Source organism: Limanda limanda, chromosome 21, assembly GCF_963576545.1.
Source record: "Limanda limanda chromosome 21, fLimLim1.1, whole genome shotgun sequence".
Lineage (NCBI taxonomy): Eukaryota > Metazoa > Chordata > Actinopteri > Pleuronectiformes > Pleuronectidae > Limanda > Limanda limanda.
In genome coordinates, this window is record NC_083656.1 from 16,597,819 (window position 1) to 16,611,793 (window position 13,975).

General features: G+C 42.8%; 1 protein-coding gene across 1 annotated transcript in view; it reads left to right on the forward strand.

Moving 5' to 3' along the window:
- Positions 1-13,975, forward strand: part of cacna1g (calcium channel, voltage-dependent, T type, alpha 1G subunit) — a 230,090-nt gene that overhangs the window by 96,610 nt on the left and 119,505 nt on the right. Inside the window, exon 3 of the mRNA XM_061094795.1 lies at positions 370-503. Within this exon, the coding sequence (XP_060950778.1) occupies positions 370-503 (134 nt within the window). The remainder of the gene's footprint in view (positions 1-369; positions 504-13,975) is intronic.

Genomic DNA, 13,975 nt, shown 5'->3' on the forward strand with positions numbered 1-13,975 from the left:
CTCAACATCAGGGTGTTAGCATTCTCCTTGTGAGCATGTTAGATTTTAGCCCATCGTAGTGTGAAGCCAGAGTATATCTTCACAGGGCTGCTAGCATGGCTTTAGCCTCTTGAGCTTGTTCAACTGTAAAATGTCCTGCTGAGTACCAGCTGTACCTTGCTCTTTCTTTTGAATGTACAGTCTTTTTACATTCAGGTCCTGAAGAAAATGTATTTGTATGTAAGACAGTACAGTTTGGAAGATGAAGATAGCGGAATTTGTATCTCTTATATAAATGTTGAGTAATGGTAGAAGTTAGTGGTTTTAGACTTCCGACAGAAAACTTCATCCCTCTCATCCCTTGTACTTTCTGTTTGAATCACTCTGCAGGATTTTGACGACTTCATCTTTGCGTTCTTCGCCGTTGAGATGGTGATCAAGATGGTGGCTCTGGGGATTTTTGGCAAGAATTGCTACCTTGGTGACACATGGAACCGCTTGGACTTCTTCATTGTACTGGCTGGGTGAGTTATGCAATTACACACACAATAACACATGCACAAACTCACAGGTGGCCAAGCATAACCATGCATAAACACTGGAGGCTCGCACAAGGCACGATAGACACTCACATCACACACATGCAACAAATTTCAGCAGTAATGTGCAAGTCACGGAGTGCGCGGTCAGAGTCACGAACAAAGAGAATCCAGAGAGTAATAGATTTTCAAGCTTGTAAATGTAATTGTGTCACTCGCTTCCAACAAGCTGCAGGGGTTGTCATTAAAGACATTTACCCTAAATGTCCTGTAAAAGCCTTTGAACTAGAAATTGGTAGCAAGTTTCCAGTGCTAAGAATCTGTCGGAACAGTGTGAGAGAGCAAGATCTGATTTTAAGATGAATTAATGCAAATTTAGAGTTTGTCTCTTTTAATTAGAACTTGTTCTGCACATATAAATCAATAAACACAAACACACACACACACACACACACACACACACACACACACACACACACACACACACACACAAACACACAAACACAGTAATTGATTAAACATGTTACAGAACATAGCCTGCTGGTTTTGATCTGACATTTTCATCACACTACATCCCCTGCTGCTTTTTAATGCCGTCCTTCTGCCACAGCTTCTGTTGTCCATCAGTGGGAAGAGGGCACATTTACTTCGGCATGTGTGTGTGTGTATGTGTGTGTGTGTGTGTGTGTGTGTGTGTGTCCTTCAGCAGCAGAGATGATACACTTCACCTACTTAATTTGCGGTCATACACCTGTGAAGCATATCATATGGGTTTGCTGTTAGCAGCACCTGTTTTCTATAGAGGCTCCCGCCTTGGTCTTCTCTGTGAGGGAAACCCTGAGCTGTCATTCATTTCATTCCTTTACTTCCCTTCTCTGTGCTTCTCTCTGAATCATACAGTAAAAGCTGCTTCCACCAGAAGGGACTAGAGGGGAAATACCGTAATGTCTGGTATTCAGGCATTAATCTATTGAATTAGGAGAAGACTAATTAGTGGATGTTAAAATGTAAGGGACATTGTATGTAGCTGCATGCAAATTAAACTATTATATATCTGTGGGGGAAAACTGGGAATTGCAACAGTGCAGAATAGAACACACTGTTTATGTGGATCAGGCCTAATTGCATACAGGTTATTTAGTTTGTATCTTAGAAACTAGTTAATTCTGACTGTAGTTGGTTGCAGTATGTTTCATAGTAAGAATGCAAGTAATGGTTCCTTTAATTATGGATTTATGATTTGTTTTAAATGTCTGAGAATAGTGACAAATGCTGACTGAACATCAGAGTATTTGTCAGATCAACAGTTGTGCATTCTCTGCCACAACAGTAATGTGCCTACAGCTGCAGATAGATGCCATGACAGTGTCTTACTAAATGGCTTCCTTTCTTTAATAGCCCATCTCTTTGATTTGTATTTGAAGACACTGCTCTCTTGATATATTCAGTTTTATCGTGCTCATCAGGTTTGTTTCATGCTTACTATCAAAATGTTCAACACACAAAATTTTCACATGCTGCACTGTCAACTCCCGGACGCCCTTGTCCAGAAGAGGCCTGCTTGATTTGCTTGCCATGATGCATGCAGCCTCCCGTGTTGTGTGCAGCCTCGACAGATGTCAACATTAATCCAGCCTCCTTTTTTATCACCAACCTGATTTTGGAAGTCATACTTGTGGGACCACACTAATTTCATATCTAAACAGGTGATAAAATTTGTCATTGAGTAGTGCAATATCCGCTGTGTCAGAGGGTTCCGATCCCAGGTGAGGATATATGGATTAAAGCAATATCTATATTACATACTTATTTTCAGAGTGTAACATTAATGGAAAGTTCTGTACCGTTGTAGCTGTTTCTTACCACCAGCAGTGTGTGTACCATGCAACTGTGTATCTTCAGATGGAGTAAGCCAGGGACTATTATTACATTCTCCTTATTTTCCCCTCACCATATTTCCCCTGTCACTCTCCGCTCTGTAGAAATGTCACAAAAATAATTTATGGAAAAGGCAGAGTGTGTGTGTATCAGTGCATGAACAATATGGAGCGTGATAGGAAAACCTGGCCCAGGAAATAAAGTCTGTGTGTCATGGGTTACACCATGTTGCCATTTTTTAAGAAATTAAAAAGAAAAAAACAACTCATCTGTACAGAGAGCCCCCAGCCACACGTAGACAATGGTAACCTTGGTAACGGCTGGTTGTCGAGCATTTGATACATCCTGGCAACAGTGGTTAAGTGTGCGGAGGAAGGCTCTGATGTACAGTTTGTTTCCTTCCAAGACGATAATTACAGCTAAGCTGCTTCTTCAGCAGGTCTCCGATCCTAATCACCTCTCTGTCAGGAGCCAGACAAGAAAGAACTGATGGAGGGATGCCTGTAAGAAACAGGTGGAGTGTGGAGAAAGAGATAGACTAGTGAAATGTGCAAGTAGGGATTTTTCTCCAAATTAATGGTGGGAGGAGGAAGGAGGGATGCTGTGATAGACTCACATGATAAAGAGAAAATCAGGAGATAAGAAAGTTTATTTGGGAAAGTTGAAACTCCCACTTGATAAATGAAATTCATAATTTCAGAATAGCGTTTAAAACTCTAATCATTTCACAATTGCATCATCTGAAATGCCCTCACAGGCAATACCCATTTGCCTGATTTTCTCATGTGGTTCACCTCATGATTGTTTTAGTTATTTTTCATCTATCGACTCACATTTGTTAGTCTTTAGCTGCATGTGTGTGAGAGGTGAAAAAGCTAATGACACGCAGCGACTCTACTGTGGATACGCCTGATTTTCAAATTAAAAGGCTAAATCATCAGATTATTTTGGTCATATCAGGGGGAAAAAGCTGCCTGTACCCTGGGGTAAGTAAACTCAATTACATTTTGGGACTCAGTGCTAGATTGACTGACTTGTTAAGAGAGTGTTTTCATTTATTTATGTATTTATTTATTGATCGGTGCAGTAGAGCCCCAGTCAATAGCTGAGGGAATCTAAACAGCAAACTGTGCAGGCTTGCTGTAGCAGACAGGGGATCCTCTCCCTCATACATCGATCCGCCTCTGCTCTCTCTCTCTGTGGCTGGATTCCTCCTGAAGAGAGACAGAAAGAATAATTGAGAAGGAAAAAGAAGGAGTGCGAACGGAGTAGGAGGAAGGGTGACAGGTATATAGAAAAAGGCAGACAAAGAGAGAGGAAGAGAAGCAGACACTGTTGGGTTATTTAATCTGGTCTGATATTTGAGGACAGACACCTTAGATGTAAATACTCGTTTTGTTTGTATCGGCCAGTTTTGCTTTGAGGCTATGACACATGTTGAAATAGGTCAAGTAAAGTAGGTTATCAATAAACCACCTCTGAGTCTAAAAATCAGCTTATCCATGAAACAACATTCTATGCAAATATTTGTTCAGAATTTTGTGATGAATTCTTATATCATGACGAGCGGTTATAATTGCTGAAATTATACAGCGGCAGTCATTCAATACATTCAGTCATGCCATAATACAGGCCTTCATTCACTACCCACTGTACACTGCATCCCTTACTATGAGTCTGACAGTATAATTAATCAGTTGTTTAGCAAATTAAAGCTTTTGGTATCTGTTGGCCTTTTAGACTTATTGTCTTATGGCTCATTTATGTTGCCTTTACATATGAAGAGATATTGTGGCAGGACAAGGAAAGGCAGAGACGCAGGTACTGCTTACTGTTGTTTATTCAGTAATCAGGAAGAACTGGCACATGTTCCCCATACGGGAAGTATATATAGCTACAGACTTTACATTACCCATCAATCCACTGGGTGAGAGGACACACCCATGAGTGCACGCCACACAGCCCCCCCCCCCGAACACCCAGAGGGAAAAAAATAAAATGGGACAAAAGTCAGTACCTCTCAGGGGGTTTAACGAGGCGACCATAACGGCTACGCCGATCCCCGTCCGCAAACGCAGGGGTGGAACAAGCAGAAGGGACATCATTTACAACAGGCACAGGATCAGGAGGCACAACTGGAGAAAACAACACAGGGGTCTTAGAAGGGGGGCGACCACGACGGGGAACCCAGGCCGGTAGCACCTCTTCGCCGGCCAACAGATGAGCTGGCTTAAGTCTGTCTAACGAAACACGCTCCCTGCGCCCGCCCATGTCCAGAATGAAACTTTTAGAACCCGCCTCTAACACTCTAAACGGGCCGTCATACGGGGGCTGGAGGGGAAACCGGTGAGCATCGTGACGCACGAAAACAAACCGAGCGGTCGCGAGATCCGTTGGCACGAAAGACCGAGGAGAAAAATGATGCACGGGCACTGGTGCACAAGCGGCCTGTGACGCAGGACGCGGAAAGGGGGCCGAGCTCTGAGGCAGAAACTCCCCTGGGACGCGGAGCGGCTGACCGAGTACCAACTCTGCAGGCGAGGCATCCAGGTAAGCCTTAGGAGCCGAGCGCAACCCGAGCATCACCCACGGCAACCGATCCAACCAATTTGCATCTGAGAGCGCAGCCCGCAATGACGCCTTAAGCGACCGGTGAAAACGTTCACACAAACCGTTAGCCTGGGGGTGGTAGGCAGTGGTACGGTGAACCTGTGTGTCCAAAGACTTTGCTAGCGCTGACCAGAGCTCCGAAATGAACTGCGGGCCTCTGTCAGAGGTGATATCAGACGGTGCACCAAAACGTGAGACCCAAGCTGAAAGAAAAGCGCGTGCCACGTCCGCAGATGTCGTGGAAGACAGAGGAACCGCCTCTGGCCACCTAGTGGTCCGATCTACCATGGTAAGGAGATGTGTAAAACCCTGGAAAGGGGGAAGAGGCCCCACAAGGTCGATATGCACATGATCAAAACGCCTGGCTGGAATCAAAAATGGCTCGAGGGGCGCCCTAGTGTGCTGGTGAACTTTTGCGCGCTGACACGCCACACATGTGGCCGCCCACTCTTTGGCCGCCTAACGATCCCCAAACGCTCCATGGTATCAAACTCCTCCTTCGCGGTGGCTAACTTCACGGTGTCGAGGCGACGCGAACGTGCGAAAACGGGCGCACCCGCAGTGGGAATGAAATGTTCCACGCCGTGTTTAGTAACCGCGGCAGAAAATGCGGGCGTTGTCAGCGAAGGAAATTCCGCCAGTAAGCGCTGGAAGACATCCTTTGACGCAGCGAAATTAGCGTGTGTTAACGGCCCGGGTCCCCCTGACTGACACGGAAAAGACACAAAAGACACAGCATCAATGAGCCTGCGATTAGCTACATCCACTAATAACCCATTAGTGCACAGAAAATCTGCTCCGATAATAGGAACCGTAATGGAGGCTACAACAAAGTCACACAGAAATTTGCGTCCATTGAAACACACAGTCACAGACTTGGTACCAAACGTCTCTATAGCCGAACCGATCGCGGAAGCTGCTGCGCCATGGTCGTTGTGGAGACACGGTCCACGGGCGCCGGGGAAGAAAATACGTCTTCCCCCGATGAGGAAGGGACACTATCCTCCTCAACCTGGAACATGTCCAAAAAAACAGGGTCACCAATGTGGCAGGACAAGGAAAGGCAGAGACGCAGGTACTGCTTACTGTTGTTTATTCAGTAATCAGGAAGAACTGGCACATGTTCCCCATACGGGAAGTATATATAGCTACAGACTTTACATTACCCATCAACCCACTGGGTGAGAGGACACACCCATGAGTGCACGCCACAATATATCCATTCCAAACAATTTAACCATCACTGCCCACACTCCCCTGCTTCCTTTACGTTGGCACAGTTGTTGAGCAATACAAGAGTATCTGATTATAATATACATGGCAACGGTGGTAGTGGAGGTGTTGCATGTCCCAGTGCTAATGTAAAGCAGAATCATCTGAACCCCTTTAGTCATTTATCAAAACGTTTCGCCGTTGTTGAAATCCTCGTGTCTTATGGTCTTGTGGTTATTTGAAGAATCTTTAGAGGCCAGACGACATCAAATTATTCAATAATTTTACAAGGAATTCAAAGAATAGTAATAGATCTAAGTCTGCGGCCATACTAGCATCTTTATGAGGCAGCACTTAGCTTAAATGTTGATTTAAACAAATGCTAACACCAGCATGTTGTAAGGTGTATGTATACCTTGTTTGAAATTACAGTTTAGTTAAGTTTAGTTTGTTAGCCTGCTAATCTTGGATAGCACAGGGATGCACTAAACACAACGTGGAGCTAAGGCGGATGTCTTTAGTCATTTACCAAAAATACTGTTTAAGTAGGTGAAAGTAAGTTGAAGAGGATCTGATGAAAAGTGTCAAGACTGTCAAAGCTCATCAGAAGTATTCATCCCCAGGAGACCTTTGACTGTCATGACTGACAATATATACTTTTATAATAAGTTCTTCAAGGAAAGTCAATATATGCAGACACCCGAGGCACCTCACGTACTTCAGACCTGGCATACACAGTATATACAGAGTGTTCCAGAGATGGCAGATAGAGGTGAGAGATTTATTGTTCGTTTAGGTTATTTGCCAGTTTTCCTGATTGTGTTCTCTTTCTTTCTTCAATCGGTGAATGGATGTTCAGTGGCATTTAGAGGTTCTACTTAGTTATGGTAGTGTAGATGAGGCTACACTGATACCAGGGTCTTTCAATATATTTGTCCTTTTAAAACGGTCTAACAGAAAGGAAACATTTACAGGAAGTGTGGTCATGAATCTTGAATATTAGAACAGTCTCAAACAAGGCATAAACTATAAAGTGTATCCATTATCCTGACCATTGTCATGCAAGGCAATTACATGAATGTATCAATGTATCATCATTACCGTGATGCATTGATTTTTTTAAATACAAGCTTAGAACCTTGAACAGGCTCTAAATATTCAACACATTTGATTGGATTGAGTGTCACTGAAGAAGGTGAGAGAGGAGCCTGAACCTAATCCTGAGCGTCATCTCTTTTCTTGATTTATTGATGACTGTTTGGAGAAGATCCAGCCAATTCTAGGGGACAACTGAAGGAAAAAAAGTTTGAGGATGAGTAGAATAAGTGATGTTAGGAAAGATTTGAAGAGGAGGGGAGAGAGAAAGACAAAGTGTTAGAAGGGCTTGAGGTTAAAGTTTATTCAGGTGGTGTAACCAAACCAAGAATACATCCATACAAACATGTTTCAGTTTCAAACGGATAAAAAAAAAGACAATATCCGTCCATATGAGTATTGATAAAAGAGCTTAAGCAATTTCTCTTTAGCAATTAATTGACAGCACGAAAGCCGGTTATGTTTGTCCTGCGCATGAAACCAATTGTTCTTGTTATGTCGATTTTACCAGCATGCCAATTAGTTGGCAAAAGCAAAGCACAAAGACACAACTTAACCCACACATACAGAAACTTTAGGTACACTACTTTAAGTGGAGTTGTATCTGTGCTCGAATTATTTCTTGGCCAACACCAGTCAGGCAATGTGATACGTATCTCCCACACAAACCACTTTTACATTTAACACATTTACTCACATCTCAATTCTGTATAGGTTATTTTTGTCATTAATTTTTGGACAGAAAACAGGCAGTTTATTTGAATGACCAACAATTCCTTTAATTTAAAAGCAGGGTCAGCAAGAGAGAGAGTGAGAAATTGTTGTTGCCGTCCAGACAGAGGGGACACAGCCAGGATACAGCATCCATGAACAATGATGGCCATTAAACAAACTGTCCGCTCCCAGCTCCCTGTGAGTTAACAGTTAACAGCACTAGAGCTGTGCTTGTCCTGGCTGTCCTTATCCACCTGGGCTCTTTTCCATTAGCTGGATTATCTCTGTGCTGCAAGTGGGCGAGCAGATCAGCCATGGATTATTAATCGGGGGTGGTTGGCGGTGGGCGAGGGGGGGAAGAGATGCTGGGAAGAGGGATAAAAGAGTTTAAGCCCTGCTTACTTTCTCACCTACATGCACCTGGCCCCTACCTCCAAACTCCGACATATAGGAAGGAATGGGTGGAGGCTATATGACCGCCAAACAAGCACTACTGATGCAAGTTTTTATAACCTGGTGTAATATTACTGAACGATCGTATTTCACATGATTTTCGTTAACATTTCCATGGTAGGACCGAGCTCCACCAATCGTTGAAATTTCACTGACAACTGTTTTTTAAATTTTTATCAACAGCTTTTCTCCCACTTGCAGTAGTGCTCCCCGATCCTCGCAAACAGACTTTGATGTGTAAAATCGGCAACGTTCCCCTTTAAATTTGCCCATTATGATTGATTGCAAGTGGCCAAGGTATCAGCGGGATACCAAGCTCTGCAGCTTTCACATAAAACATGCTTGTAATTTGTTGAGGACTGAAAGAGAAAGTCCCTCAGGCAGAATCAAATTCACAAGAAAACGGTTTTGTTGAGTTTGATTTTGTTTGACCTTTTAACAATTGGTTTGAAAAGAATAAATCATATACAGGGAACACACAGCGGCTGTCGACTTTTGCAAGGATTTTTGTAGAGATAACTTGTCACAGCTTCCGAATAACGACTTCCTGGAGGTAATGATAGTAAGCACAGATTTATTCTACAGTTATTATTAAATATCAACTGCTGTCATTAGTGTCTTTCCTTTTTTAGTGTAAACTGAACCTCATTGCCCAATAGACAGACAGAGAAAGAGGATAAAACAATGGCATGTTGCAGTAAGATGTCTTGTGAGTGTTTGTGGTCTTATCTGACTGCAGTTTTGTTTATAAGACCTATGACATGTTTGTGTTTGGGCGCAGGGAAAATGAGAATTCCCTCACAGTATCTGACTGTTACAAGAGAAAGACAGATATGTAATAATCAAGCATGACTGTGAAGAACAAGTTAGTTAACATTTGGGTCAGATAAGCAGCAGAGTGGGTGGATGACAGGATGTGTTGCTGATGAAAGGGTTTCAATCTGATTCAGCATGAAAACACTCCATCTGTCTCCTCTGTGTTCTGTCCCCTCGCTCCACGTCTCAGTGATGATCAAACATGCACTGAAATTAATATTATCAGACTTTTGTCCATGTAGATAAAAGCAAATAATCTTATAAAGGGGGGTCATCAATAATGTGGAGGTCAATAGAATGATAGGGCAGAATATGATGTAGCAACAATCACTATGTCATTACCTACTTTGGTGAAGACAGTGGGATCAAGTGGTCTGTGGAAACCCCCCCTCCCACAACCCTCCAGAGGATAAGCTGTATAGATAATGGATGGATAGAGTTGCAGGACAGAAAACCAAACTAAAAGTAGCTGCAAGTCTTTGAACAGTTGAAGGACAAAGACTAAAGTGGATTTATCACCATGACACATTATTCATTGCACACATTTACTGATAATATAAACGCCAAAAAACAAATGCAGCTTTAGAAAAAAAGATTTAATAAAACAAGTATATTCTTCAGACATTGATTTTAGAGAGTCCCAAAGCCATTTGTCAGTGTACTGTGCAGCCAAGCTCAATGCTCATCTTATCAGTTATTCAGCAAATATGTTGCCCGTGTTATTTAATTCAGCCACTGATAAAACAAACAACACCGGCCTCAGATCCAGACAGAAGTTGTCGTATCCATTCTGCTTTCCTCAGTCCATCCGTCATGATTTGCATGAAAATAGTCAAATGTAAGACCCACCCAGGGAAATGATGACAGAATATGCACCAGTGAGATTCCTTTAATTGCTCTCTAACCATTGTTTAAGCAAGATTTAGCGCTTATCGCTTGCTCCTTATCCTGTTGTCAGATATGGAACTGGCATCCACAGTCAACATTATCAATGTGTAGTGGCTGTAGGAAGACGGATGGGTGGAGTGACTAAGATGGACACAAGATGGACACACGGTTAGATACAAGCGGAAAGGCAAAGGTTAGACAAGCATTAGACTTGGGCTGGACAGGGCCAAGTGTTGGACACTGTTTAACATTGCTGAGCTGTAGTTTTACTTTTTGCCCATTATAGGTCTAGGGGTCATTATGTCTAGTGTGTATGTGTGTGTGCTCAAGGTGTTCCAAGCTACAGTTGCCTTTGTTTTGGAGGGTAGTTTTTCTGGAATTGTGTATGTATACCATTCATCATGTCCTTGGCTGCTTGTCGTGTACCCACACATTCACCCTCTGAGATAACAGAGGACGAGCTAAGAAACAAGCTGTCTCCATGCCCAGAAGAACGTGTGTGTTTGCGCTTGTGTGGTGTGGTTTTGTGTAAGCTGTATATTACTGAGTGCTTTTTATTGCTGGACTTAAATGAATATTATTACATTCTTTTGCCGGTTTGTCCTTGTAAGGATCAGGATGTTCACGTGTATCACATCTGAGTGTGTATGACAAGATGTAAAAAGTATTTTTCCTCCTGGACTCCGTCCCCATGTGTAGATCTGCTTTGAGTGCTTCAGTTTGGGAATTCTCCTCACGCAAACTCTCCCTAAGGTTGGGCCTCCCCCGGTCCACTTCTGCTTCTCATTTCTCCGTCCTCCTCCCGCTGCCCTTACCCGTATCAGCATCATCAGCACTGGCACGGACTCTGACGAAAACAGCGCACGACTTCCTGTCCTTTCCAGCGTTTGTTTGATACACTCCATTTCTCCTCGGCTGTTTCTTCATTCCAGATGAGGCGAGATGGGTCAGTTTTCTCTCGGCGCACAGAACTTCATCTGGCTCTCATCAGGGGCAGCAAGTGTTTTTGCATGGACTATTTTTCAACAGGCATCATTCATCATCCGCTTTTGAGATTGTTTATGCGACTCTGTCCGATAGAAAAATTACCCTAATATTTGTATTGTATTACTCTGGGGATTTATAGCGTGTTTGTGGAACTCAAACATGAGATTTCCCATTGGAATCCTAACAAAGTTACCATAAATTCCCTGTAGAGACTCTACTGCTCAGTACTGAAACTGAAATTTATTGTAGCCTTTATCTTCTGCTGATATTTTTCAAAGGTTTCTCATGTTGTTCTAGCTAATCAGAAGTGTCATCATAGAAGTTGTTAGCAGTAGCACGTGCTATAAGCAGCTCAACGTTTTGTGAAATGCACTTCGTAAGGTTCTTGCAGAGAGATGGCTCACATTTATATGTTGATTATAAGACTACAGAGATAGTTTAGCTTGGCAGGGCACAAGGAAATTGAAACAGATGTAAACAGCTTGTCTGACTTCATATTATTGTTACACAATTTGCCAACCTGCTAAAGCTCACATTTTAACACCTTGTATCTTGAGTGAGTGTGCTTTACAAATCTCCATTCCATCCATTACCTTTACGGCTTTTCCTGTTAGAATGGCTGGTCGCATTTACATGTTCATGATTCTGATGTCCCCCATTCAGAAGGGTAGAGGATGGTTCGTGAAAACTTCCTCAGGCTCAAGCGCAAATCTTTAGGAATCTTGTTTTGTTTTGCTAAAAGCTGAAAGTATTTCCTTTACAATAACATACATAATAGATAAAAGCTGCAGAACTCTAGTGCCAAGAAACTGGAATCATGGAATAGCTTGAAACTGAACAGATTTAATGGTTTTCAAATTAGTTCATTAATAAGATTGATTTTTCTGTGCTTGAATTGTTAATGAATCAGCTAATAAATGTTGCTATAAATCTTTAAAATTACCATTAATTATCATTGATTGGTAAATTATTTCTTCTCTCTGTGGTTGCTTGAACTGAAGCAATAGTGATCATTTATTATTGCCAAAGACGGACTGCAATAGCTGTAGAGATTACCTTTAGTTATCCTCAAAACCTTCCCTGTTAGTGCAAGTGAGACATAAAACTGTTTGGTTCTTCTCTCTTTCTTGTGAATTGACCTTTTAACTCTAGTATTAGTGAAGTGCTCCTTAATGTTACCTCGATTTCTGGTTCAACATGGCATTTCCTTTTATACTCTTGGTGGGACTTAGCACGTTTACCGGAGTATCTAGTTGTTTTTTCCTTCTAAGTTATTTGTTTTCATTCACTTTGACCTGGACGTCCATGATAGCCTTTGCACAGCTCCCTGGGATTGGATGATACTGTTAACTCTCTCTACTGGTGATGGGGCGGCATCTCTGTGCTGTTCTGTCAACTGTTTACCCATTTACCTTCTCGCTTTGGGCTGCAAGCCATTTGTCAGCACTTTCGTTGTGTGGGGGTGTGTGTGTTTGTGTATCTGTGTGTGCAAGAGATAGAATGTGTTTGCCTGTTTCAGTACTGCTTTGTTGTAGTAAAGTTGAAAGTGTTCATACTGTATTGGGACACCCTTAAGTTTTAAAGGGAACCACTCACACGTTTGTTCATTCCTTAAAGGAGTTTCTTGCACTTAAGGTGACCAATAGGCTGGTCCACACACAAACACACACTCACACATACACTGTCAAACATGTGTTGCGAATTTGTCAGACAGACACACTTGGAGTCGGTGCGAGGAGGGAATTCCTTCATCTGCACGCCCCTGCACATGTGCTCAGCATCTGCTCCACACACACAAACGCGCACACACACACAAATGAGAGCGAGCCAGTGTGAGAGGAGATGATGATAAACACTGATCAAGAAACAAGAGAAGCGTTTCTTTTTTTCAAGCATTCCACAGTCTCGCTCTCTAAGCGCTGTCCTTCTAACCTCCCATCACAGCCTGAGAGAGTCTCCAAAGAGCTGCTGGAGAGGCTGTTAAGACTTTGCCGTCTCAAGGTTACGATGCACACTGATCCGATGCTTCTCTTTTATGTACTGTGGAAGCCAGTCCTCCTCTCGGTGACGAGTGATTCGCCCGCTCTTGACATTTTAAAAGGGGACGCACAAATGCCGTTTGCTTCTTTGAAGGGTGATGAAGGAAGGGTACATGTGAATTTCAGGCATGTTTGCCACACAGACATTGCTGTGCTCTGCATATGAGCACATGCGGATCCTTCTCTGAGGTCCTGGTTAAGGTAAGGGATAAGATGGGGATTGCGGTAAGGTAACGGTGAGCCATGAGTTGGTCACGGCTAAGGTTACGGATAACCGATCATGGGTAGGGTGGACACATTTAATTGAAGTCAATACAAAGTCCTAACATGCAGTCGTGAGCACTGAGCTAATTGAACATTGACCTAACAGAGTCAGGACACTTTGTCTGGTCCTCACTTTCTGACTGATGTTTAAGGGGTTGTTTGGGGATTAAGACCTGCTTTAAGCAGGTAGAATTTGGTTTAGGTTAGGGTGGGGGGCTATGGAATGCATGATGTCAATGAGTGTCCTCACTAAGGTAGAGGTACTGTGTCTGTGTGTGTGTCGTTTCTCCAACTCTCTGGACCTGTAGCTCAGTTAGCTTTGGAATGAAAGCAAACTGTTTGCCAGAACACAAAGAATGTAAATCCGGGACTTCAGAGGATTAATTACCACTTACCCAGAAAGAGAGTCAGAGCATGTAATACATATGATATATAATTAGGTACATGATATTGCCTTTGTGTTTTCGTGTTTCTAATCCCCGATGATTAAGCAGGTTCTGC